The sequence below is a fragment of the Thermobia domestica genome, chromosome 3, assembly GCF_964235325.1.
Source record: "Thermobia domestica chromosome 3, izTheDome1.hap1.1, whole genome shotgun sequence".
NCBI classification, from domain to species: domain Eukaryota; kingdom Metazoa; phylum Arthropoda; class Insecta; order Zygentoma; family Lepismatidae; genus Thermobia; species Thermobia domestica.
Window position 1 is genome coordinate 89410561 of NC_137456.1, and position 27285 is coordinate 89437845.

A 27285-nucleotide genomic window follows, 5' to 3' on the forward strand; every position below is an offset into this window, starting at 1 on the left:
ATATTTTAGAAAACACTTTCCGTGAATAGTGTGTTTCCTGACTCGGCGCCGCCGAGGGACGTTATCCCTCATACGTTGACGGGTTTGAGGTCATAGGTGCCGGTACTAACAGTAAATATGTAAATACATTAGTAAAACTATTAGTATTATTTCTTACCTTTGATGCTAACAAAAGTATTCAGTAAAATTTGGTTTTCCAACAGCAGTTTTCAGTCATTTGTTGCTAGCCTTCAAATAAGCATTCTGTAGAATCAACACTAGCAATAACGTAAAAACTCTTGTCAAAATTAAGAAGCTTAATGCTCGGAGCTCCGAAGACTACGTAACGCTTACTATTTCAAGTGCTGCATTCAAACTTCGGTATTAATGGAAGTTTCGATGTACAGTAAAGCAAGCTGCATTTTCAGGGAAAACCCGTCGTGAAAGAAGTGTTCGGGAAATTCCCGCAATTGAATTCACAAAGCATCGAAAGTGAATACTTCAACAATAAATCTATTTATTTTACGCTGGAGGATATTTCACTTCCTTTTAGACATTTTGAAACATTTACTTTATAAAATATGAATTATAGGCCTATCTTTGTTAATTGTTTTAAATTAATTTTCGGAAAAGAACGATCTTGCAACAAGTGCTCGGATAATTCCCGTAATTGAATGCACAAAGCATCGAAAGACCATTTATTTTACGTTGAAAAATATTTAAGACATTTTGATGAATTATGTCTTTGTTTTAAATTAATATAGCTATTTGGTATTCATATTTGGCGAACGTCACTGAGGCTCCTAGGATGACTCGATCTACATTTGTTAGTTTGTCTGCCTTTACCACACAGTGCTCAACTTTTGGTCTTTTAAATTTTCAGGATACAAACCAGACACACACTAAATTTTCTGTTTAGATTTTGGCAGCATACCAACGTAAAATTACAAAATGGCGCGCTTTTTTTTAAAAAAAAAAATAGCTGATATCCACTGGCGAAAATCCCGGGGGGTGATGGGGACATATCCCTTACAATCTTGGAACTGTCCCCCTCAATAATCCGAGTGGAAATGTGTCTTTTAGGAAGAAATGTGATGATTTGTGTCCAACTGTCACAAAGGAAAGTGAGATGAAATTGATACCTCCCAGAATAAGCCTCAAATCTGACCGCCTCCCAATGTTGAAGACAACTCTGCTCCCCTACCCATGTTGTCCCGGAGTCCCACACAGCGGACGTAAAATATGACGATATTATTATTGCTTTACAACTTTTAAAATCAAACTGGCAACATTGAAAACTGTTTACAGGGAATGATCATATTTGCTGTTGATATCCACGCTACAAAGCGCAATTTTAGGTCTTTCAAGTTGAAATTTTCAAAGTAGGCGCACTAGAGACTAAATTAGCTGTATATATTTTGGCGGCATAAAATTTCAAAATGGCGTCCATTTGTTAAAATAGCGGGTATCCATGTTACAAGGCGCAATTTTCGGACTTTTTAAGTTCATATTTTGAGGTTAAAAGCACAAGACATTCTAAATTTGCTGTATAGATTTATTCGGCGATCCAATATAAAATTTCAAAATGGCGGCATTTTTTTCAAAACAGCAGTGAATAGAAAGTTGTTGCAAGTTGTGACAATGACACTCATGAAATGTAAATCATATTTTAACATTTTTACCCCAAAGAGATTGAAATATTTCGAAAAAACCCAATTAAACCCGAAAAAACCCAATAAAACCCGAAAATACCCGAAAAAACCCACGTGGGCCCAGGTGGGTTGGGTTTTTTCAAAAATACCCGGGTTTTTTCAAACCCTGATTCGCACACTCATGAATAAAAATATTTTCCATGGAACATAATCTGGAAATATAAAGTAAATATATTAAATGCCTTTTGTATCAACTTCTGATGAAACTATGGCCTTTTGTAGTTTTTAAAGACAATTTTATTCCAAGTTGCATAATATTTTTTTGCCTTTTAAGATTCCAAGACTCCAACACATTTTCAAGGTTATTAAATTCAGCATTAGAAAATGACACAAGTTCTTGGAGTGCCTATATTTACAGTACCTTGTATTTTGTATTCTGTTATAGATACAGAGATCTGATGCAGGAACACCAGAATGTAATAGCTCAATGGCGAAAACAAGCACTTGATGAAGATTGGCAGGATTTGTACCAGGATTTAGAGGAAAGGTGAGTCACATGACGCGAATCATTAATTTCCATTTGTAGCCTTATTATATTTTAAGTATAACAGTGTAAGTTGTTTTACTGCTTAATAATTTTATTTTTAGATTTTTCCTTCATTTTGCGTAAAAGACAACATCTTGTTAAAAAGTGTATTGACAGGGACTTTTGAGATAGTATACATCTTAATTTTGATAACTGTATATTGAAATAAAATATAAGGTAATATTATATATAATATTAATATAATGTAATATAAATTAAGTAATATAATACAAGGTAAATATAAGATAAAAGCCACAAACGTCACGATTCAGTCTTCTACATTTAAACAATGGACGTATATTTATTTAGGTATTTTCTTGACTCTTCAAATCTGAGATAACCTTTTAGTCAACACATACACATACAGTGTATATAATAAATATGTTTTGTTAATATTGTATTGTTCATTTTTCTTTTATGTATACAATGAAATAACTACTGTGTCAAACCTGACTTTATTTGTACTTTTATCTATTAACCTGCTATAACTTGAGATTATAGAGAAAGAAATATTTTGCATGAGAAGAAGAAAGAAATCACCGAATTAGTTTAAACATAGTACAAGCTCTCTCAAGTTTTTGAGATGATTGTAGTGGAAAAGTAAAATACCCGCCATGAAATATTATACATATTTTGAAAATAATATGTAATGGAAAACTTACCAATTTAAAGCTGTTTTTAAGATTTAAATCTCAGTCGAACATGATGCATTGCCTACTTTCTACGTCTAACTTTGAAGATTCACGCAGCGGCACGATACGGTCGCGGAGAATGATACATATGTTGTAGTCCTGCGTTTTTTAATTAATTTATTTATTTTAAATGTAAGGGGCTAGGCAACTGTTTTAATCCAAGTATGTTTTTTATGGAATTCTTCTATATACTAAAAATTTCATGTTATTTTTTGGCTAATATGGTACATAATAGCAATACATAAACAAAGTGTTTGGTTAATGTCTCAGATTATCAGAATAAATAAATGAAATAGGAAGTGTATTATGTGTCTAATTTTCTAACAGTAACCCTATTTGTGGTTTCTTCATTAGATACTCAAAAGAAAAAGAGGTTTGGAAGCAAAAGATGGAGAAACTGGAGATGCATCTAGAGGAGCTTGAGATGAGTCCAGAGAGAGAACAGGAACTTCTGGAGACGCAGCAGCAACTGGAGAAAGTGAGTAGCCAATTCGAGGAACTACAACAACGGCATTCGGAAGTCCAGCGTTGCTGGAAATCTCTGCAGTCGGAAAAGGAACAACTGGAGGGTGAGGTGGAGGCCAGAACAGATGAATTGGAAGGAAGGAAACGAGAAGTGGAAGAACTGGGTAAGCTTGTTCAGGAGCTGAAATCAATGCTTGGAGACCGAGATGAAAAACTAGAGAAATGCCAGAATGAAGTGGAGACCTTAAGACAGAGGTTGAAAGACACCCAGACTGAGTTAGAGCAAGTGAATGATCGCTTGATGCGAGGCATTGAGGAAAATGAGTCCTTGTACGCCCGCCTGAGGGAGCTGGAAGGAAGAGCATCCAGAAGGAATTCCAGTGGCAGCCTGTCAGTTTCTAGGGAAAGATTCTCAAGTAAAAAGAACATACCCCGTATGGATTCACTGAGCGATCTCACCAATATTGATTTAGATTTGAACTTCAATGAAATTGATAAAGAAAGGTAAGTAGCCTATCAGCATTTATAGGCGTACGTAGTATATTTTTTATTGAGTACGTACTTCTTTCTTTTCCTTTTTACTTCATTACATAGACATCTTATAAACTGAATGTCCAAAATTTTCATTTTTGATTATTTCACTCTCCTGTAATCTTCATTTCCGACAATGGAGCTATAGTAGCTTAATGATAGAGCAAGCGGTTACTACTTCTCTGATGCAAGCGGTCACTACAAGTGGTCTCTAATGCAAGCGGTTACTACTTTGATTCTAGGCCATGTAAGCTGGTGAACATCATGTTTACAGCTTTTCTCATTATTTTTCCGTTTTCTTCCGCAATTCCATTTTTCATCAGTTTTTTTTTTCTTTCTTTCTTAACTTAATCATTCACTTGCTTTTGTCATCTAACTTAGCCCTAAGCGCATAACCGTTGGGCGGTAAACTAAAAATTTACTTAATTTCGAAACTTTCAATATATATATTCATGATTTCAGCTCTGTATCCTGCATTAAATTCCATGTACAATACCTTTTATACTATTTACGTACTATTTAATGATTCAGTTCTGTTCTGTAAAACTACAACTCAGTTCGTTCTGCGTTCCTCACATTTAATATTTACTATAGTTATTTCTGATTCGTACTTCAAAACTTATACATTTTTATAACATTATTTTCTAACATAATTTCGATATAAATTTGTATTTACTCATATAAAGTAAGAGCAAAAGAATGAAAAGTTTTTGTTTTCGTTTTTATCAGAAAATGTTTCTAACCGTGAGAAAATAATGGAATGTTTCCTTTCTTCGTTCTGTCAAAGAGAACAAATTCAGAGAAATGTTTCTTGTTACTGCTGCTATTGGGATAACCGCTATACTAGTTGTATGTACCACATTACTCCATTCCTGCTAAATTTTACAACAATGAGATGGTGTATTTTTTACACCTAAAGTTTTCTTTTTTTCTTCCTGCTATTATGTTTCTTCAAAGAGTAGATCATAAATATTCGTTGTTAAAAGAATAGTCCAGAAAGAAGTATGTAAGGTTAGTTTGTTGGAAATTTTGATTAATTTGCAATTATAAATCTAGCATTACTTTTATTGATTTATTCCTCAATACCTCGGTAATAGAAGATAGATTCATATATTAAATGTAAAGAATGAAAACAAGTAGATAGTAATAAGGTTTTTAAAGTTAGCTATGTAAGGATAATTGGGATGTTAGATATGCGAGATGTCGTACGTAATACAATTATCAATAGTATCTATATCACGGTAAGATTTACTATTTTGCAAAAGGTTTTAATTATTCCGTTAATATTAATTTTCTAAGAGGGGTACGCCAATATTGAAAATGGAAATAATGGGCGACAGGATGTGTATTGAGCTTAGTTGGAAAAATTAATGAACATTTTAATGGATTAAAATTAAAATTAAGTCTATGAAATTGATAATTGATAATCGATATGAATAATCGATTAAATTAAAATTAATGTCAGAAATGAGTGAACGGTGAAAATGAAAATTGACTTAAATATTAATTGGTTAAAAACCCACGAAGAAGTAAAATTCATTCGATAAAGTTAAGGGCATAGGAAAATTAATCTTTGTTGCGTATCAGTTACTTCTATATTTCTACAAGGGATATTATACGTACAAATGAATATGCCACCTCTGCAATTACTGTTGTGGAACCGCTTGTAAAATTTTTTATATAAGTTAAAAAAAAAAAGATCCTTGCAGAATATCAATTTCGTATGTTTCTGAGAAATAAGCTAAGGATTAACATTTTTTATCACGAATTTTTTAACGATTATCAATTAAAAATTAACTCCTGGAAATTTTAATTACTTAAATTGAAAGTTAACGAAGATTTTTAATTTATTCATTCAATCGTTAATTTTTTTTTAACAGATTACCTAAAACCCTGCTATTGAAATATCTTCCATAAGTAGAAGCTTTGCTTTGAATGTAATTAAACACAAACAACTATTTGCTGAGCAAAACAATATATTCACATTAAGAAACTACATACGTGTGACAGTTTGGCCAGCTAACATTTTGGGTTCATCAGACACTATGAAATGTTAGTGATAGTGTTTCATGAAGCCAAAATGTTAGTTGGCGAAATTGTCACACGTATGTAGTTTCTTAATGTGAATATATTGTTTCGCTCAGCAAATAGTTTTTTGTGTTTAACCTGCTATTGAGAAACATGCATCATGATTTTTTTTTATTTTTTCGTGAAGAAAATTAAGTTCAAATATCTATAGCAATTTTGTGCAATATAATTTCCTGTTGCCTGATTAGAATTTTTCTTATTAGTTCGTAATTAACTAACCAATAATTATTTATTTACATAATTAAGTTGAAAACTCTTTCCTCACTTCCTTAATTCGTGGAATAGGATATATATACCATATAAAACAAAGACAGAATTTCTTAGACTGTTTAAGTTTGTTACTGCTGTCGTGCGTAATATTTGGAGTGTAAGAAGAAAAATTTTGAAAAAAGAAAAAAAAAAAAGCAACTTTTTCACCTGAGCATAGTTAAACCACTATTGATTGCATTATAACGTATTGTTCTTTCTTTTATTATGAAATACGTGTATTTCTGGAGTTAACCAAATTAACAAGCATGTTCTTCAGATACCAGCAACATCCTCTGAAGTTTCAGAATAGTGTTTGAACAAATTTACTGAATACAACTTATTTTGCTTAGGCAGAGGAGTAGGAGAAAGAAAATAGTAAAAGAAGTAACGAGTGAAAACTTACCTTAAGATAAGTATGGTAATACCCACAGTGAGGATACGATTCTGTAGCAAGGTATTTCACAATATATCACTTTGTATTCTTTTATGACGTACTAAATTAAGGAGGGTAGAAATTCAAAAATGTTATTCTATAGTTTTACTTTCTTTGTTCTTTCAGACTTATAGAAGAATATAGCGAGCTTCGGAGTCGCTTTGAAAAGGCCGTCCAAGAGATCCGTGCAATGAAGCGAGAGCTCCGTGAATCTCATACAACTTACGATGATTTGGAGCTGCTAACCATCAAGCTGCGTCAAGACCTTAAGAGCAAAGAGGAAGACCATAAAAGCCAGATGTCGCTGATGGGCTCCAGGGTGGAAGATCTAACGCTCAAGCTGACGGCTACAGAGAAACAAGTAATGTTCATGCTTTTGTCAGATACTTTTTCATTAAGAAGCGCGTTATAAAGTTATCTTGATAAAATTGTCAGCTAACGATGCAGTATTTTTATTTCGAAGAATTACAAACAGAAATCTTAAAGTGAAATAAAAAGATATCAGCACAGAAAAGATTTATCTGATGACTTCGAATAATATACAAAAGTGTTTCATCTTGCTGATTTTCAACAATCGTAATATTCATAATGTTTGCTTTAGTTTTCTACTAAAGTCCTATTTATGATTTACCAAGAAAAAGGGCTACATATAAAAGAAAAGAAATATTGACCGATAGAAATAATTTATATATTTATTTATTTATTTATTTATTTATTTTTTTAGACATCTATATTTCAAAATATATTTGATAAATTTGTCGTTAGCTTTTGTGTAATATCGTATATACCGGTACTCGAATCTAAGACGCACCCCCATTTCTAAACTTCAAAAGTTGTGCCCATTTCTTGTATTCACTTTAAGATGCATTCAATGGAGCAACTCAAAATTTGACAGTACAAATTAAATCATACGGGTTTATTTGTTCAAACTAAACATTTAAATTTCAAGATTAAGAAGAGAACAAAGGTACAATCTTACTAACAGTATGAACAGAGGACATCCTGATCGAGCATTTTCACTGTCTGAACACAAACTTTCACCATCACTTTCATCACTTGAGCTTTCGTTATCACTATCAAATTCAGCAAGTCCATCGTACTCCATGTTATCTAAACTTTAGTCAACCCCTTATCGGAGCGGTTTTGTATGCGATTCTAACACGCACCCCCTGTTTTATACATGAAATTTTGGCAGAAAAGATGCGTCTTAGATTTGAGTATATACAGTATATGGTAACTCAGGAATAACGCTCGATGAATGAAGAAACGAAAATCCTATCTTCTATAGTTTGTACTAATCACGATTCCAAATGAGAGAAAACTTCGCGATTTTTTTTTTTTTTTAATTTACGTCTTTTCTTATCTCCAAGATTTTTTGTTAATATTGTGATTGATATTATCTTCTTCAAAATTAGATACCCATTTACACATTGTGTTTCGTCAAAATCTTTGTTATGAGTAGTGTAAGATTTTGTAATCTATGTGAAAGGCATTCTATAATCTGCAGCCAACTGTAATCAAGTGATTAGCGGATACTTTATGTTTGATTTGAGAATGAATAATCAAGTAAGTTACGGAAAAAGCAAAATAATTAGAAGTTCCTATAAACCATATATACTCAAATATAAACAGTCTACCTTGTATCACGAAGTAGTTGAACATCACGAAACAGTTTCAGTGTGATGGCAACCTTGTCGTGATTTCTAAATGTTGTTAAACTGGATATATCGGAAAGGTTCCTGCCTGCTTGTGGAACCTTTTTGAGAGAAAAAGTATACAACCTTAATTCTCAAAACTAAAACCGACTAGATTTCTTGGAAAAAATATGATGCACAGTTTATAGGCTTATCGCTGTTTTAATTTGTCGTACTTTATGTGACTAAAAATTGGAGTAAATTTCTTGATAATTGTAATTCACTTTTATGCTAGTAGTAGAATTTCTACACAAAAGGCTGTGAAGAGTATGAGGAGTGTATCAGCAAAATTGTTTTTCTATAGTTTCCTTAAAGCCATCGTTTGTTCTTATTTCGTCGTCCAAGCTTATTGTTTGATAATTTATTTGTAGGATCTTATACAAAATATAAAGTGTATTAATTCTCAATGTCGAATACTTACAGGTCCGACTGCTGAAGCAGAAGCTTGCCAAGTCAGAATCTCGCGAGAAGAGGAGGTCATTATCACTGAAGGGGAAGGAATCATTCCAGATCTCAAAAGAACTGGAGGAGAAATTAGTTGAGCTGGAGGCGAAGATCGCTGCTGTGGAGAAGGGTATGGTACCCGAGAAACATTCAGAGACGAAACAAAAGAGTGACTCGTCTCACTCGTCAACATCAGAGTCGCCTCGAATGTATCGAAAGCAAGTCAGTGACGAAGGTCCTAAAGTAAGCAGACTCCGCCGGAAGTCATTGGATAGTGCCACAAGTTCTGAGCCCATGAAAATGCTTATTCGTCTAAGTTCTCTGGAATCCAAAGTTTCGCGAGTGGGCGAGAAGATAAAAAGAGAAAGCTCAGGAAAAATGTCACCTTCACAGTCGCCTCGGGGATCGTTGAGGACTTCCAGAGGAAGTAAATCTTCCTCTCAAGATGGTGCTAAAATTGAGTTGAATGTTGAGAAGGTCGTAAGTCCAACATCGATGTCCGAAGGTGAACCTGACGGACAACAAGGCAAATTATCTGGTGTTGAATTAAGCCAAAACTTAGAAGAGATGCATTCTAAAGTGAAGAATCTAGAAGAACTAGTGTTTCGATCGAAAGACAAACTTCGCGAGTGTCTAAACGAGGTTAATCTTATGAGTGGTGGTGGCAGTAAGAGTTTGTCAGAGTTTCAGTACTTACAGAAAAGGTTGTCAGAACTTCAAGACATCCTATTACAAAATACTCTTCAAAATGCAAGTTCTGAAACTAAAGATTCCGTGGAACAGGTTGTGTCGAGGTTACAAAAGCTTTTGTGTGCTAAACTAATGGATCTTAATGCTAGAAGAACATCTCTAAAAGCGTCAGGAAAACTGGACAAACAAGCACAGCTACAATTACTAGCGGAAAAATTAGCCTATGAATCGGTTCTAATGAGAAAAATAGCTCAAACTATTACAGCAAGTAGCAACAAGGAAACGTTTTGGAGGCAGGCTCTTTCATTAGAAGTTTCAGAAGCCCATCGTCTGATGACTACGTTAGAGTGTAAATTATTAAACAGGGATCAACCTCAGTATACAGATAATTCAGTGAACCATTTCGCGAATGTGATAACAGAGAGACTTCTTTTGCATAGTGAACTGATGAACTGTGTTTCAAGTTCCTCAGCTGTACCTGAAGAAGGCTCGTTTAGAAAAAGGGATTTGGGAGAATCGTTGGCGGTGTCGTCGCTGCTGAAACGTGAACAAGAAGTCAGTGCTTTAGTGAGTAAATACAAAAAGAAGAAATTAGATGAATTAGCGCGGTTGCTTGCGTTAGAAACTTTAAGCCTTGGTGGTGATAGGTGTGCTGAAAAGGATGGACTTGTATTAGAAGAAAGAAAGATCCGGGAAGCGTGGTGTAAAGCGCAGGATATTGTAAATCAGGAACTCGTTCAGTCAGAGATTTCGCATGTAATGATGCAATATGCGCAAGCGTACGAGAAAAACTTGGCAGCCGAGAATGACACGAAATTCTATTTCTTCGCGAGTCAACAAAAGACATTCGAGAACTGGTCCGCGGTCGTTGAACACGTTCTTCGTCAGGAAATGGAAGATGCAGTTTCCGTGTTGACGTCACAATATGAGAAGTGCTTACAAAGGCTAAAAAGTGAAGCACCTAAAACATTGTATAAAGAAGACTTAGAACTGAACAGGGTATTAGGGGAATTCGCGGATATTGTTGCGCATAAAGCACTAATTGATGGACATTTGATCGTTATCCAACATGAATTCGTATCTGGTGAATCAAAAGAACAGGTTGTATCCGAGTCAAAGGGTGCTGAAGATACAGTTAAACAATTAGTAAAGAGTGAATCGCGGTTATCGAAACTATTCGGCGTTGATAATGAACTTGAAGATTTGGTGAGAAACCCTGTTCAGGATGCTGAGTTCTTGTACCTGTTTGAAAAGTTTTGTAAAGAGTGTAGTAATTCTGTGACGGACTGTGACCTTCTGAGTCAGGAGGCTATCGATCGGTTGTCGACGGAGAAAATCTCTTCTGTGAAAGAAGAGTATGAGAAGAAACTGGAAGAAGAGAGAGATAGGTTCATGAAGTCACTGGTGCTGTTAGAGAAGGAACTGGATACTTTGAAAGTGTTCAAAAAAGAGGAAGCGTGTCACTTATCACCAAAATCAAAATCATCGTCAAAACAAAAGAAAGTTACAGGCGTTGCAGCTAGTGCCAAAGAATCGTTGTGTGAGAAATGTGAAGAGTTGCGTCAGGAGGTGCGTCGTCTGAAAGAAAATTTGGAAGAACAACTACGAGGAGAGAAGAAGAAGATCTGTGATCAGTGCAAAGAACTGCAGGCGAGACTCTCCAGGTAAAACTACTTCTCTACTTATACCGACTTAAATGATGGGTTTCATATTTACCCTAAATTATCAATTACTACTTCTATCATTCCTCATGTTCAACGCTGTGTTTTACTAGTGATTAATATGTACGCTTATATTTAGTGCTTTCTTTGGGAATTGATGCTGGTACTTGCTGTGATATATTATTACTGCAACTTCCACATGTCCTCCGACACACCCTAACATCTTAATGCACACAATGCAATGCAGTCATTTGGAAAAAGAAATATTATCAATATACAATATAAAAATGAATAGAGATTTTTTTTTTTTTTTTTAAAGTTTCGGTACTTCGTATCTCTTTCGTACTGCCAGAAAATACACTGTTTATATTTCTCATACGTAATACCTTCCATAGAAAAGAAACAGTTAAGAAGTGGGTAAAAGTCGCTTACTGTTTCTTCCGAAATCTATACTTTCTTGTTATGAACTTTAAATAAGTAGTTCCAAGTTAATGAATTATGTGTTATAGCGCAGTGAATTGAAATAAGTGAGTGGTACCGTATTCTTCTCTGTAAGTAAAAGGTCCTGGCTTGAATTCTAGGATTTCATTAAATTTTATTCGAATTCTGAACATACGAGATTACTGAAAAAAAAATTACATCTTCCTTCTTTATTTCAGACGACGTTCTCTTACATTTCAAATACTCGTGACAACTTTCTTTGTCAATGCTACTAAACTATGCACATAGTTTAGTATGCGTTTGCGAATAGCTTGTATCTGTTTTAGTGCATGCAATTTTGTACAAAAGAAAGACAAAACAAAGATAAAGGGAAGTTGAAAACTAAAGGTACTCTTAGACTATATACCATTTTATCTTATTTATATGAAAAAGTTGTATCTTATTTTAATATTAGTTTAATTACACAGCTTGTAAATCCCACATTTCATACTAGTTAAAAAAAAAAAAAAAAAAAAAAATCGTTTTGTTGTGTTTATGTCCGTGATTGTTAGTACTAAATCCGGTTGGCTTCAAATATAGAATAGGAAGGGAGAAAATAGAACAGGTGACTAGGTTTTGATACCTAGGTAGTAGTATTAATGATATGATGTGCAAACATGAAATAAAAGCAAGGATAGAAGTGGCGAAAGAAGCAATTAGGAAGAAGTGTCCATTTTCTGGGTTCTTGAATAAAGAATTTAAGAAAAAGACATATAAAATTTTGCGTGGGATATTGTACTAAGTGAGGCAAAATATGGTTACTACGCAAAAGCGAAAAAAAGGCTAGAAAATGAATGAGGTGTTAGAAGTAGTGGGAAAAAGAAAACCAAATTTAGGTATTAGAGAGAGGAAGCTAAACTAGTTGGGGCATTGGGTGAGAAGGAGCTGTATCACGAGGAATGTTAGAAGGTACTTTGGATGGAAAAAGAGAGAGAACGGAAGGAACTGCAGCTGATGGATAATAAGAAAATAGAAAACTCCTACGTCAGGACGAAGAGGTCAGCTGAAAACTGTAATACATGGAGACTTCTCGGTTGCGGCAGATGACCTGCCAATAATTGCAGTGCTTGACAACAGCTTTTGACATGCACTATTTTAATATTGTGTGTTTCTGATATTTTAAAATAATTGTACAAAGTTCCGTGTTTTAGTATAACATGTTCCCCTAATAAATAACTTTACGGGTGAAAAGAACCAAAAATTAAGTGCCGCAGAAACAAAGACTTCTATATATAAAATAATTGTGCGCTTTACATCTGGTATGAAGTGTCTTTCGTTTAATCGTAGGTCATATGAAGGACTTTTTTCTGTGTAATAAACTCTTCTCTTAATTTAAATGTATTTATGTATTTCATTCCCCATTCCTATAGAGCGAAAGCAGCTCAGTTCTTCCATAATCATTCACTTTCATTAATCATCCTACTTCTTAAGCCTAAAGAGCATAACCATAGGAATTTAACTAAAGACTTCATTTCATTTAAAACTTCACCAGTAGATTCTGTTTTGTGTTGATTCAATACAGTCAATATTTATCTTCACATCAAATCTTACCTTATGTCTTTCTTTTGGTTGGCTATCTTGATTGAGCTTTCTGTAGAGTTTTCTTTTTAGCTCCACCAAGCAGATGTTTGGATATGAATATTTACGTGCCCGCTTCAAGAGTTCTTTGTTTTAAGAATTGGACTTTCTTTGAAAAACTTGCCTATTTTCTATGCTTAAATGTGAAATGGCTTCATAGTTCTGTGCTATATAACTTTTTGCTGAATAAATAAATAGGAGAGAGATAAAGAAAGTGAAAGTTATATGTAATTAACTTATTGATATTGGAAGGAGATTATTAAAATAAGGCCTAGCAGGATCTAGAAGTCCGAAGGTACCAATACACACACAAGTATGATTTTTCTGACAGCATTAATAAACAAGAAATTTATTAAATCAGTAAATGTAGCAGCAATAACTAAATTCTTTATTTTTATTTATTTATTTATTTTAAAGTTACTGCAGTAAATAATCACAGATACTTGAATTTTATTTTTATTACACTCTGATTCGACAGTTTCACACAGAGTGCACATTACTTGTTTACATCATTTTGGCTAAAGTTAAGGACGTTTCCATACATCACCTTGTTATATACAGTTAGTAGTCCAAATTCACCTCTGATGACGAATTGAAGGGTATGAGGATACGGTTGTAAGTGAGAAACTATAGGCATATTAAAATAGTTAAAACTGTGCGACAGTGAAAAGAGGTGAAAAGAATGTGTTTCTGTGGTAACTCTTGAGTATAAAATTAGAAGCCAAAGGAGAATAATTTACATCTTTTATTTGGGAATATAGCTGTCAAATTAATTACATAAAATAACAAAAATCTGTTGAATTTGACAGTATACTCAAACTTTTTATCAGTAAATATGTTTTTTTTTTTTGAAAAAAATCACCGATAGGGATGCTTCAGTGGGTTCCTTTGGAGGGGGAAGGGGTTAAAATGTGATTGAGGGTGAAAATTCCCCACTCCTGGTAGTTTGCACCCTTGGTGTCTATCTGGCGACCTTCTTAAATCTGAAACATTATCGTTCTAAATTTATTATCACCTATTTGCAGTTAATGTTAAAAAACGTGTAAAACTTTTGAATTTTTCATATTTGTTTTACTTGTATAAATAAACAAGTTTAAGGTGGAACACTCTGAACTTTCCAGGTTAGCAGAAGAACATCAACAGGAGCTAAAGGCTCTAAAGTTGAAACAAGAGATGGAACTAGCATCTGTTATGGGTGAACAGGAGGAAGAGCGAAGATCTCTGGTAAGAATTCTTTAAGAAATGAAAGAAAAATATTTCAGTGGAAGTACTAACTTCAAATTATCAAGTAAAGGACATTTATAAATATTAGTAATTTTCTGAGATGTTAATTTTTGACTATTTCGTTTTACTAGAGAATGAAATTAATTAATCGAGAAACTAACCTTAGTGCTGTATTTAAATTTTGAAGTTAGTGCTACTTCAGTCGTTGTTGGAATGAAAATAATTTTAAATTATCTTATGAACGGAACCTTTTCCTATCACATCCTGAATTGTACCTTTTGACCAAATGGCTGACACGCTTGGTCTCGAGTTCAATCCTGGTGCAGGCACAAAGCTTCGGATGAAAACTGGACTAATTCTTCAAACCTTACTTCAAAGTTAGATGTTTTAATTCTGTTGTGTATAGCTTTAGCATAGCAAAGTGAGTTTTACGTTCCAATTAACCAATCAATACGTTCCAATTAATTAATCCATAAATATGGATTCAGTATTCAGGGAAAAAAAAAATCCCTTGATTTTGATGTTTGATTCACTCTTCATTGGTATTAAAGATAGAAAAACGTGTACGGAGTAAAAAATATTATAATTGCTCACTTTTCTTTGAGTGAACTTAGATAGATTACTAACTTTCAACAAATATTACACCTACAGAGATTGTTCTATATCCAATATTTTCTATTCCCTTTATCCATCGTCTTGTTGATTTTCTATTAGATATCTGATAAAAATGTTTCCAATATTGGTTATTTGTAGTTCGAATTCCGATTTATTTATCATATATTTTAATTCATTATTATTTTGAAGGTGAGTCAACATCAAGAAGAGCAAGCCAGATTGGAAGAACACGCAAGACGCCTGGAGAAACGCTTGGGGACCTTGGATTCTGAGTATGCCCAGCAGATCAACAACTTACGGGCTGCTTATCAGAAGAGCCTTTCCGCGGGTCTCGAAAGGGACGTTGTTGGAGAAGAGAATGTAAGGCAGCGATACCAAGCAGAGATTGAACAGCTTAGGGTAGGTTTCTGTTTACAAATATAACGATTTAGGACATATTTATACACAATTGCAAGCAGTCATCATAACATAAATGATTGGAATGTTTCCATCAATACGTAATAACTCATATCCAAGTAGTAGTAGAAATAGTATTACGTATTAACTAATAATAATGTAGATGATAACAAAGGAAGTAAATATATTTGATATTTCTTAACATTTGTAATGGGACACTTGTAATCTATTCAACAAAACAGTAGTCGTTGTAGATGACGACCGTACTAAAGGGAATTGTAAAATTATGTATTTATTAAAATATTATTATTATTTCGTTGAAATATTCAAAGAACAACTTTTACAAGTGATTCTAGGCTGTATAGAACTTTTGGGGTTTCTTATACAACACTCAAGAGACTATATTATCTCTTACAAATTGTTCGAACTCAATATACGGTATCAGAATACTAATAAGGTTGATTGTTTTTTCTATTTAGGTTCAGATAAATTTTTGACTTAGATACTAAAAGCATTTTCATGTATTTGTCTTAATGTAATATTCAAAAAAGTAAAAATTTCGCAGAATAATAATCTTTACCAACCATATTATTTTCTACCTTATTTAATTTATTCATATTTATTATTATTATTTAAATCATTATATGCCATGAAAAACTGTACGTTCCTTAATATAAGAGTAAGAAAAACAAACAAAAGATAAAATATATATCTGTAAAACGAGGTCAACTGATACAAAATAATTAACGTATCTTACTAGGTACATGGCCATAAAAATAAAGTAGGATATTAAGTTACCTTTAACTGTGGAAAACTACTTCCAATCCATCTGTTTGAAAATACTTCGTTCAGGTTCTTACACAGCTCCATCATGTTGAAACAAAACCTGATCGATAAGCTCTTCGGCTTGCAGTTGAGGGACAAACCAGTCCCTCAACATTGTGCGATAGATTTCACTCTCGCAGTACAGGGTGTCTTGTCCTGTATATGGATGCAGTGGGACTTTTGGATCATCCTATATACACATTTTTATGGAAATTTTCAATCAGGATAACCGTTATTACTACCTATCAAAAATTTGCTATTTTGCATAAAACTTTCTGCTGTTAATTTTTCTGTTGTTCTTCGATTTAAAAAAAAAAAAAAAAAAAAAAAAATAACCCGTCAACGCCCAATGTCACCTAACAGTGCGTCTCATCCCGTGTATAATACAATGGCTTAGAAACTTGTTGTATATAATGATAAAACCTATATAAGTTAAAGCTTGGTGCAACTATATGCAATACAGCTCTCTGAAAGAGTGTTGATAAAGCACATTTTCCACCTATATTGCATTGTAACGCAGGAGTTCGCATTCATGTACATGTAAGAGCCTGTATTGTCGCCAGAAAAGAATGTACGTATTCTATAACTCGCATATCTATACATAATGAATTGCAATGCAAATATTTGTCCATTAAATATAATGTTGGGAACCAAAATTATATTTCTAATTTGGGTGTCACCTGTAGGGCATTGTACGTATACAAGTACATAGGTTTTCAGTTGTGCCTTATTATGGACAACTCGAAGTTAAAAGGTATATCCGTGGAAAACCACTGCAATTCGGTTGTAAGGAGTGATCAATAGCTACTGGGCTTCTAAATTTTATTTCATCCAAATGATACCAAGGTGTTCTAGATTCACAACTACCTCAGTAGACCGAAATCGTGTTAGATCTGTTTGTAATTTTGGAAAAGGCAATACGTTTACCTAAATCACTTGCGACATCCAATCGCTACTTTGACAACTTTTTACAGCACTTCAATTATTGTCTCTACTTGCTAAGAACTTGGAGTTATAAAAATAATAAAAGAAAATCGTTTGCAACGTGTCTTTTAGAGTACTCAAAATCTCTGAAAAGAGAGAAAAGTGGATGTGTTTCCTACAATACAAAAAAGACAGTTGTTATAAAATAGAACAACATTAACGTCAAATTGCCATAGTGTTATTCCTTTATACAAAATACTTCGAAGTGGCTTCATCGGTGGAAAGAACACAAAAATAAGAGTGGACTTTCCTTCCATTTACAGAAGTATAATTCATATATGGAAGATGTAGACCATTTTGACAAAAATGTTGCTTCAGTGGAAATATGTTCAAGTGTTTGTAAAAAATAGTGATGCTTACTTTCTGTATTTGAGATTGGTGCTGCGTGTGAATGCATGGTTGTTCATAAGAGAAACTACTACTACTACTACTACTACTACTATTATTATTATTATTATTATTATTATTATTATTATTATTATTATTATTATTATTATTATTATTATTATTATTATTATTATTATTATTATTATTATTATTTTGAACTAATTGATACATATAGTACAATCATTATTAAAGTCGAAAGCACTTAAAATATATAGTGCTACAAGAAAATAATTCTTCCAATAACTTATGAGGGTTGACGAATTAAAAATTATACAAGATTCCGAATTAGCTTTGACGAAACCCTAGCCGTATGTTTAATATTATTGTTCTACAGTGTTGTTTTCATATCTATTGTTCCAGGCGTTATGTGAGAAAGGCCTAGTGGCAATGGAGAATTCTCATCGACGTATAATTGCGGAACTGGAAGAGAAACATCGTCAAGAACTAGAACAGCTTAAGCTAGAGAAAGAACAAGCACTTGCCGAGGAGACACAGGCAACCCTTGCAGGTATGTATACAGTAAAATTTCTCAATAGGTGTAGTCACATTGTTTAATTTTAGATCCATGTGATACTACTCACTTTTAGACATAATATCAAAAGTCTATTCCATTTCTCAAATCGAAAAAGTGCTATGAATCTTTCTTTGATAGCTTGTTTGTGAAAAAGTATTTCTAGTTAAGTTTCATTTATGAAAGCGAACACAAGATCAGTTTAAACTTGATTGTATGTAGCTGTACAACTTTTCGTAAAGTAAACTCCCTGAAGTTATAATCCTTTTTCTTGTTCTTCTTCTTTCTTCATGAAGAATATTAACATTTTCTTCAGGAGTTTTACATTTTTATTTTGATATGCGATTATAACAATATAAGCATACATTATATCGTTTGCGCAGGAAGGATTTTGCACTAATACGAAACTGACTTAAAGGGGAAAAAATGGTGTACGGCAAAATAAACCAAAATAAAAACAAGATACAGCACATAAAATGTAACATCGCTGAGAAAGAAATGCGAACGGGAACACCTACTATCCATTCAATAAACTTCCATTCTAAGTCTTTCGCCCCCAAGAAACTTGGAGAAAGATCAAATTTAAGAGCTATCTTATAGTTCACTCAGGTATCAATGAAATGCATTGCCAATATGAAGAAAATATGTAGGTAGGACCGGAAGTAATATGCACATCAGAAAAGGGACATATTAGGGATTCGTAAATATGTAATGCTCAGTCGAGTTTTTCTACACACATAAAGGAGACCAAACATGCAATGAGTGAGGTATGGACACTTTTTGGACCATTTTTGTTGAAATCCGAAGATGCTAAATTAAATATGGATGCAGATAGCGGGTACTGTCTTAAGTACCCCTGTATCCTCCAAAGAAATTTTCTTAAAAAAAAATCAGGGTATACCATCATCATTGCTGTTTCCATCCACATTCCTTTTACAACTATATCACATTTTATGAGTTGTATTTTGTTTAGCTTTACTACGTACACTATTTTTTACTTGAAGACATTTAGAGAAAGTGAGCGAAAATTTGTTAGTAAAATTATGAGGTAGACGTAGTCATAATGTATCATATACAGGTAAACTAAACAACTTTACGGCATATGGAAAATGAAACGAAATGAATTCTTCATCCCACGGTTATGCCGGCTAGACTAAAGGAGGCGGTGATGATGAGAAATGAATGAAATGAAGAAAGTGGGAGGAAATGGGACAATCCCGAGAAAACCCACACACACGATGTTTGTCCACTACAAAGTTCACTTGGCGCGTGCTGAGATCGAACCAAGGACCCATGCACTAGAGGTGAACGCTCTACCACTGAGCCACCGCGGCCCACATACGGCGTATGGAATCTGAAAGTTCATGCCGGATTTACAGAAGCTTTACATTGACTTTTGTTCTTAGCGAACTGGATCCAGTCCTTCTATCTGGGGCTAAGTCTTCCTAATGGTCTTTTTCCGATGGCTTTCCAGTTAAAATTGTGAAAGGTTTCCTACTTTCTTCCATTCTGATTACATGACCTGCCCATCTGAGCCTTTTAGACCTAACAATGTCTACTAAACAGTATGAATTTGCAGTTTCTCGTTATGAAGTTCCCAATCTTTCCCATTCACGTTGCTTTTGGGTCCGAATATTCGCCTCAGGATATTATTTTCAAATACTTTCAGTCTGTTTTCTTCCTTCAAGATAAGCGGCCTTGTTTCGCAACCGTATAGCACAACAGGCATAATTATCGTTTTATGTATTTTAAGCTTCAAATTCTTCGACAGAATTTGCGAAAACAAAAGTTTGGGCTGAATAAAGACACAAATTCCGTGCTTTCAGTCGCCATTTAATTTCTTCGCGGACATGTTTTTGGTCTGTTAATGTTGATCCTAGATAATTTAAAACTTTTTACTTCGTCGAAAGTATTTCTTGATATTTTACCGGATTAAAATATAAGCATATCTCTCGGGCCTTTTCGAGCCTAACTTTGTACATATACTGTACAATGATATTTATTGGATTGTTCTTTCTGGAGAACTTTTAAAACATAACTGCAAAATTAAACCTCTAATTACTGTAAATAAAAATATAATTTTGCGTCAATTATTAAGTTTCTGTAATTTGGGCTTACTTCGGGCTCATTTGATTATCACACAAATTCGGGCCGGGCTGGGCCCGGGCTAAAAATACTGGCCCGTACAGACCTCTAGCTCTACACTCGGTTACAATACTGAATGTCTTTCTTTAGTGCTCTTTTCTTTTCTCTCTCTCTATCTAGTATCCTCTATTCTTCTATCCTTCATACATTTCCTTGACGGTCATCGAGGTTTGAAAGCTTAGTATGTCTGCGAATTCCTTTCAATGTGTGTATAGCTAAAATTACCATGTAAATATCTTTATTTTGATTTTCATTTATTCAGTGTGCGATTTTTTTTTTTTTTTTTTTAAATCACGCATGCCGTATCAATAAGTAACAAGCTGGAACACACATTTCACGTGTCTGTACGAATGATGTATTAGCAAAGCTGCATGACAGTCCACGATACTGGAACGTTCAGACTTGTGACAGAAAAGGGGAGGAATTGTAACTAGTAGCGTCATTCAAGTTTTGTTCGATCAAAATGCCATTTAAGTGTTGTTACATAATATGTGTAAGTTTCTTGTCTTTCCTTAAACACTGTTGTGTTGTTTATGTGTTGACTGCTTTCGTCATCGAATGATGAAAGGGCGCTGTTTAGTATAACTCTGTCTCTTCAGATATTACTACGCAATATTTGAAAGACAGAATGTAAAATCATTATTAAACAAAACATACATTTTGAGTTTGAGTGAAAATTTGATCTTAGGTGTGTAACATGTTTCTATATTAATTACATAAATTTTGAGTGATGGCTTAAGTTGTTGTGAGTTTACTTAATTAAATGTTAATTTGATGTCATGTTGTGTGCAGCACTTGATGCAATGAGGAAGGCACATGAGACAGAGGTCCAGCGGGAGATTGCCAAATTCAAGGAAGAATTTATTAAGAAAATGCAGTCTACACACGATATCGGGGCCCTTCACAAGGAGCATGAGTGAGTATTTTTGATTTCTTTCTTTTTACTGGGAACTCTCGTAAACTTTCCTTTTGGAGTATATTTCCTGTAATTTATAATATATGTATACTGTTCTTCTAAAATACATATTCAAGAAATATTTTGTTAACTGCTTTGATTTCTATTACTATTATTATCTGATTAGTGTTACGTCTGTTATTAATAATATTGGTCTCCTTATATTATTAATATATTGTGTTCTGCAATGCTTTCAATTTACTGTTTTGATAAAAATAATAGTATTAGAAGGGACAAATAAGAATGAGTTCTTCGACATCTTCGTTCTTTTTCATTGCTGACCGACGAAGTGAGCAAGAACAGCTTTCAAAATCATTTTACGTTGTTAAATCTGCGTTACGTTTAAGAAAAATATGTCAGACATCTTTTTACTACATCATATAAGAATTGTTCAAATGTGATATGGATTTGGAAGAAGATAAAATGAAATATTTCGTTTAACACCTTTATGCTAAAGGTGGTGAACGGTAAATGATGATGATGAAAAATTATTCATGCAATGATGATAGTAGGAGAAAACAGAAGAACTCGGAGAAAGCCTAGCACATGATTCTTTTCACCACAGACTTGTATCGCCTGGGATTCCGAGAACTTCTCTTCAGACTAAAGATGAACAATTTATCACTATCATCGTGCCAGCCACAGATTCTGATATTGGTTATGATACTGACGTACCTACACATAAAATTGCAGTACTTCAGGCAAATCACTAATTTCCACAACATGCTTTAATAAAAATAGGTTGTCAGTATTGTATGCAGCAGTGTGTGATGCGAATTTCTTTTGGAATAACTTCCCATTTCGGATATTGTATTTAGATTTTATTTTGAATGAATAGAAATATGAGATAAAATATAAGTAGAGGTTTTCATATTGATGATTTTCTTTCTTTCTTGAGTTGCCATTACTGAGAACTTTGTCATATTTCTGTGTTGTTTGGTTCAGTTAAAACTTCTAAATTCCAGTACTTCATTGTTTGTTTGCTGCTGGACATTAAAGTGTATACAGAATTTTTAAATATGTGTTTTTATAAAATTCCCTTCAATTTTCAGCAAGTTCAAAGTCGCTTGTACAGTATTTGTATTTTAATTTATGTATGTTGACAGTAGTCACTGCATAAATAAAAATGCTGTTAAATTTATTTATTTGTTTATTTTAAAGAGCCGAAATGGAAGAGATCAAGAAGGAGATCCTTTCTCTGTCGGAAAAGTATTCCGTAAAGTGTCTGGAATCTGCATCCCTAGAAGAACAACTCGAAATAGTCACGAAGCAGCTTGCACAAGCACAACAGCAAATATTCGAATTGGATGCCAGGTAATAATCTGCGTCTTGATTGTATTTTTGTATTATTTATTACTAATACGTTCTGGTCACCACAAAGGCAAATTCAAAATTAAGACAGTGTTATAACAAACCGAAGTGCAGCGCTATAGCCAAGGTTATAGCATGAATCACTAGCGAAAATGGCCTTGAATTCTCTTATCTATGGAAGCATAATTTACGGTATTGAATTAGCATCGTGAACGAATTGGGGTGGTATTTGAATTAATATCAATCAAATTCTAATACAGAAAGAGAGAAATAATGTGATGGTGACCATACATCACTCAGCTAATATACAAGAGCCCTGGAAGTTTAAAATAAATTAATTTAAAAAAAAACGAACTATTGTTGTTAGTTTTATATCAACTTCATATCGTAGAATATCGTTCTCAAATACAACCTGTGTAGTATACATACCCAAAACGAAAGGTGATTATTGTAAGGATAAAAATATAGTACATCACTACGAAGTGAATAACAAACGCACTGGTGAGCATCGTGGAGTGATTTTTTGAATTTAAACAAATAAATAAATGTAGATATGCTACATCTCGTAGTGTAAAAGAAAGAAAACACCAATAATATGAGGAATCGAAGGATCTTTCTTTAGCTACGGGAAATATACAATTCTATATAAAACACATTATCCCTAATCTAGTCATGTCGTCAGTATTTCCCAAAGAGTAAACCTTAGAGACTCATTTTTTAATATAGGATCTTATCCTTCAGCTATAGGAAATATGTAACTGTACGTGAAACACATTATTCCTAATCTAGTCATTCAGTCAGTGTTTCCCAAAGACTAAACCTCAGAGATTCATTTTTTAAATATAGGATTTTGACCTTTAGCTATAGGAAATATGCACCTCTACGTAAAACACACTATTCCTAATCTAGTCATTCAGTCAATGTTTCCCAGAGACTAAATCTTAGTGATTCTTTATTTTACTGGTATTAGTGCCAATGAAATGCAGTAATTCAATATTCAGATATTTGAATAACAAAGTGTTATTCGAATTATTGTACGAATATTCCGTTATTCTAATTCGAATAACAGAAAAAAAGAACAAATAACGAATATAGCACTAGTATAACTTATCCATTTGAAATGGGTTTGTTATTAGAAAATACAGTAGCCCATTCATTACACTAAGCTACTTAAGGTGATGGAAACTTGTGCCTTTTATTTATATTCTGTTTCTTGTTGTATGTCGCTAGGAACAAACAACTACGAGCTCATCTGGTATCCGAGGTTAGTGAGCTTCAGGAGGCAGCTAATCGAGATCGAGATCCTCATCAACTGTTGCAGTTACGGGAACGAGAGCTGGCTGAGAAGCAAGAAGAAGTGGCGCAGTTACAGCAGCAGCTACAGATGGCGCAAACTGTGAGTACCCTGTTTAGTGTTCATAAACTTCTCTCGTCCTATACAAATGTGTGGTTTCCCAAACCTGTCGAAACGTGAAAATGAATTCTAACTCTGCAGACGACCTAGAATGATGTAGCAGTTTTGAAAAATGTAGTGAATCCTTGTAACCTTAGGATCAGAAGCTACAATAATAGTAGTAGTGGAGTATAGAATAACATTTATTGGTAGTTATTTATTTATTTATTTTTTTTCAGAGATTAGTTTTTAGCTGTATTGTTATTCTGAAATATTACGTCTGCTTAAGTATGCTTCTTGTCTTTGTAATTAGCTGATAATGCCAGGTAGGATAGTGTATGTGTTATTTACTCACAATATTGATAATCTTCTTAAAATATTCCTCAGTGTAGTGTTTCTTAAATATGGATCTTCGGATTTTAAATATTTAAATAATACTAAAGAGCGTACCTGCTTAATAAATTGTAAAAACAAGCAAAATATAGTATAATACTCAGGAGTATTCTAAATGTTTCGTTTCGTAAAACGAAGATATTGAAAAGACGGTTAATGAGGTAATACAGATGGTACAACAATAAATGTGATAATAATTTAGTATCACTAGCAAAATAATAAACTGAAAGAAGTAGACTGTAGATTCTCGAATGGTAATTAGGAAATTTTGGGTTTGAACATCAGTAATCTTTCTTTTTTTCCTTTCTCTTGGATTTCTTCAATCTGAGTAGAACGCTAGAATATCTGTTGAAAAAAGTCAAGATTCTTTCTTTTCCCTCCCGTTACTTCAAGATAAAGTAAAAATCATGAGAGACGTTTACAGTTACTCAGAGAGACTTAGTGATTTTTGTAGTTTTCTCGACATATGTTTGGTTGATACATGTTGTTTCTGATTTACTAGAAACGTGAAGAGAACTTTCTTCCTCAGACATCTCCATACTTCTACGTGGTACGTTGTCGTAGACTTTTTTCAAATCAATAAAGACCATATATGCAGTCCTTTTTGTTTTTCTTTAGTTTATCCTAGTGTAAAAATGAGTTCGTTGTACTCTTTCCTGGCGTAAATCTTAATTGTTCTGCTCCTAATGTTTCTTTCCGTAATTACCCTTCTGCAATTTTCTCCAAATCTCCATCGTGTAATGACATTAGTTAATTTCCTCTGTAGTTTCCACAATTCTGTTTCCACATCCTGTCCTTCTCCTTGAAAATCGATACAATAACATTATCTCTAGGGTTGCCATTCGTCCCGGCGTCCCAAAAATATTTTTCTGGACGCTTAAATATCTCGGATTTCAGCGAGGGAGAAGGGAAGGAAATATTATAGTTTGCGTTTATCACAGGATTAGGTATATAATTTTTCTCTTCAGTTTTTGAGTATGGCAATTCAAAAGTTGAAAAAAAAAAAAAAAAAAGGAATACATAAAACATGGATTTAATTTAGTTCACGATTTAACTACTTTGACATTGAACGAAGCATTCGTGCGAGTCATTGAGTTGTTACTTTGTTAAAAATAACAGAAGTAAAGTAAAAATTCAACGAAAGAAGTTCTTTAAAGATAACAAATGCCGCCAGAACATCTTGCCAATGAATTAACCGTTCTTTAAAAAAAAAATGATAAAACACGAACAGAAAAAACGTGTGAAAGGAAACATCATACCTTGATTAAGCTAAAACAGACTCTGAAAGCCACGAAACATGACAGATCCTTAGAATAAATAAATAAATAAATAAATAAATAAATAAATAAATAAATAAACAGTGTTGAGGGGATAAATCATCTGCTTACGTTTGCTTAACGAGGGAGGAGAAGGTCGACTAAAATGACTAAAAATATGATTACATAATACTTGAACAACTCTAATGGAAGAAACTAAAGTATTATATAGCACTTCTTTTCATTTTAAGCATTTCAAAGATTCTCGTAATTTAGTAGCGTCCCAGATTTTCATTTTTGAAATATGGCAACCCTAACTATCTCTCTGTTGATTTGGCATTTTTTTTCCTGCTCATAGATTTTTTTTTTTTTTTTTTTTTTTTTTTTTTTTTTTGCGTCAGCTCCCACCAATACCTTCTAACCCCAAACTCTTACATGCTTCTATTAGTATCGTTTTTCCCGTCTTCATTTTCTTTAACGTTTTCTCTTCTTCTTCGTTTTTATTCTTAACGTTGTTCCAAGAAATGGAATTCCACCCATCGCTAAAAACTTTCGTCGGATTTTCTTTATTTAAAAGCTTTTCAAAATAACCGCCTCATCTCTCTTTGATTCTTGGTTATATTTCATTTGCCTTTATAGCCTTACCTCTATTTTTGCTAACCTGTATTGCTTCTTCACTCCCTTTGATGTTTCAAATTCGTCATACATTTCATCGCAGGCTTGCGCTTCTTCTCTGATCGCTTCCCCTCATTGTTGCCTATTGGCCACCTTGAAGCTTCACTTATCTTCTTCTGTCCCTGAAACATCCCATTTTTTCTTTGCTTTTCTTTTTGCGGTCTACAGCCATGTGTAGATTAATGACTATAAAATTCATTACTATTACTGCTGTTATTATAGACCAGAAATTCGATTACGCAGTTTATGACGCCATAACTGTTGGCCGCCCAAATTTCTACATGTTCTTCATTGCCTTTAATCCATTCATTAAAATTTAAAAAGTTGGTATTGAGCTTAGCGAGAGCTGTAAGACTCCCTTTTTGTATTGTATTTAAAGTGTATATATCTATACTGAATAGGAAGACTTTTACAACTCAATAACTGTATGTATAGAGTAAGATTTTGTAGAATTATTCTTCTGGGATGGAAAATTAGAATTATATAATGTAGAGATGGCCACTGCAAGAGATCATAATGAAAATTACATCATTGAAATTTTAAGGGGGGAAAATGTAGCAGCTTTTGTATTAAAATTATCCTATAGTTTACCAAGAGCAACAGTTTTAACCAAGGCTCTATCATAAAAGAGGGATGGGAGATTATGGAAAATTGGAACCGTTGAGAAAGCTTGACAGCAAAGTAGACATTGCTTTTCTGGGTATATATGTGAGGATAATTTAGAGAGGAGTGCGTCAGAGACCTGGAGGTGGATGAGTGGGAGTACACGTCTTTACAATGTGTGTAACAAATCTTTGTATTTTGTCCTTATTACCACTAATGCACATTGAACATTTCACAAGAACTTCTGCTTAGCATGTTAACATGATGCTTACAGGTATTTCACAAGGACTTAATTTTTCTTTCCTTCAATAATTTCTATAATAAAATACGAGAACGTTTTTATCAATTTTTACTAAAAGAATTTGGATCGTTTTACGAAATATTTAATAG

General features: G+C 33.5%; 1 protein-coding gene across 4 annotated transcripts in view; it reads left to right on the forward strand.

Moving 5' to 3' along the window:
* osp (myosin phosphatase Rho interacting protein outspread) overlaps nt 1-27285 on the forward strand; it is a 255383-nt gene that overhangs the window by 216018 nt on the left and 12080 nt on the right. For all 4 annotated transcript variants that reach the window (XM_081751269.1, XM_081751271.1, XM_081751270.1 and 1 more), the window contains 10 exons: nt 2077-2178; nt 3264-3878; nt 6802-7036; nt 8793-11167; nt 14344-14446; nt 15251-15460; nt 18014-18161; nt 21102-21225; nt 22426-22578; nt 23806-23971. In XM_081751269.1, coding sequence (XP_081607395.1) covers nt 2077-2178; nt 3264-3878; nt 6802-7036; nt 8793-11167; nt 14344-14446; nt 15251-15460; nt 18014-18161; nt 21102-21225; nt 22426-22578; nt 23806-23971 — 4231 coding nt within the window. The remainder of the gene's footprint in view (nt 1-2076; nt 2179-3263; nt 3879-6801; nt 7037-8792; nt 11168-14343; nt 14447-15250; nt 15461-18013; nt 18162-21101; nt 21226-22425; nt 22579-23805; nt 23972-27285) is intronic.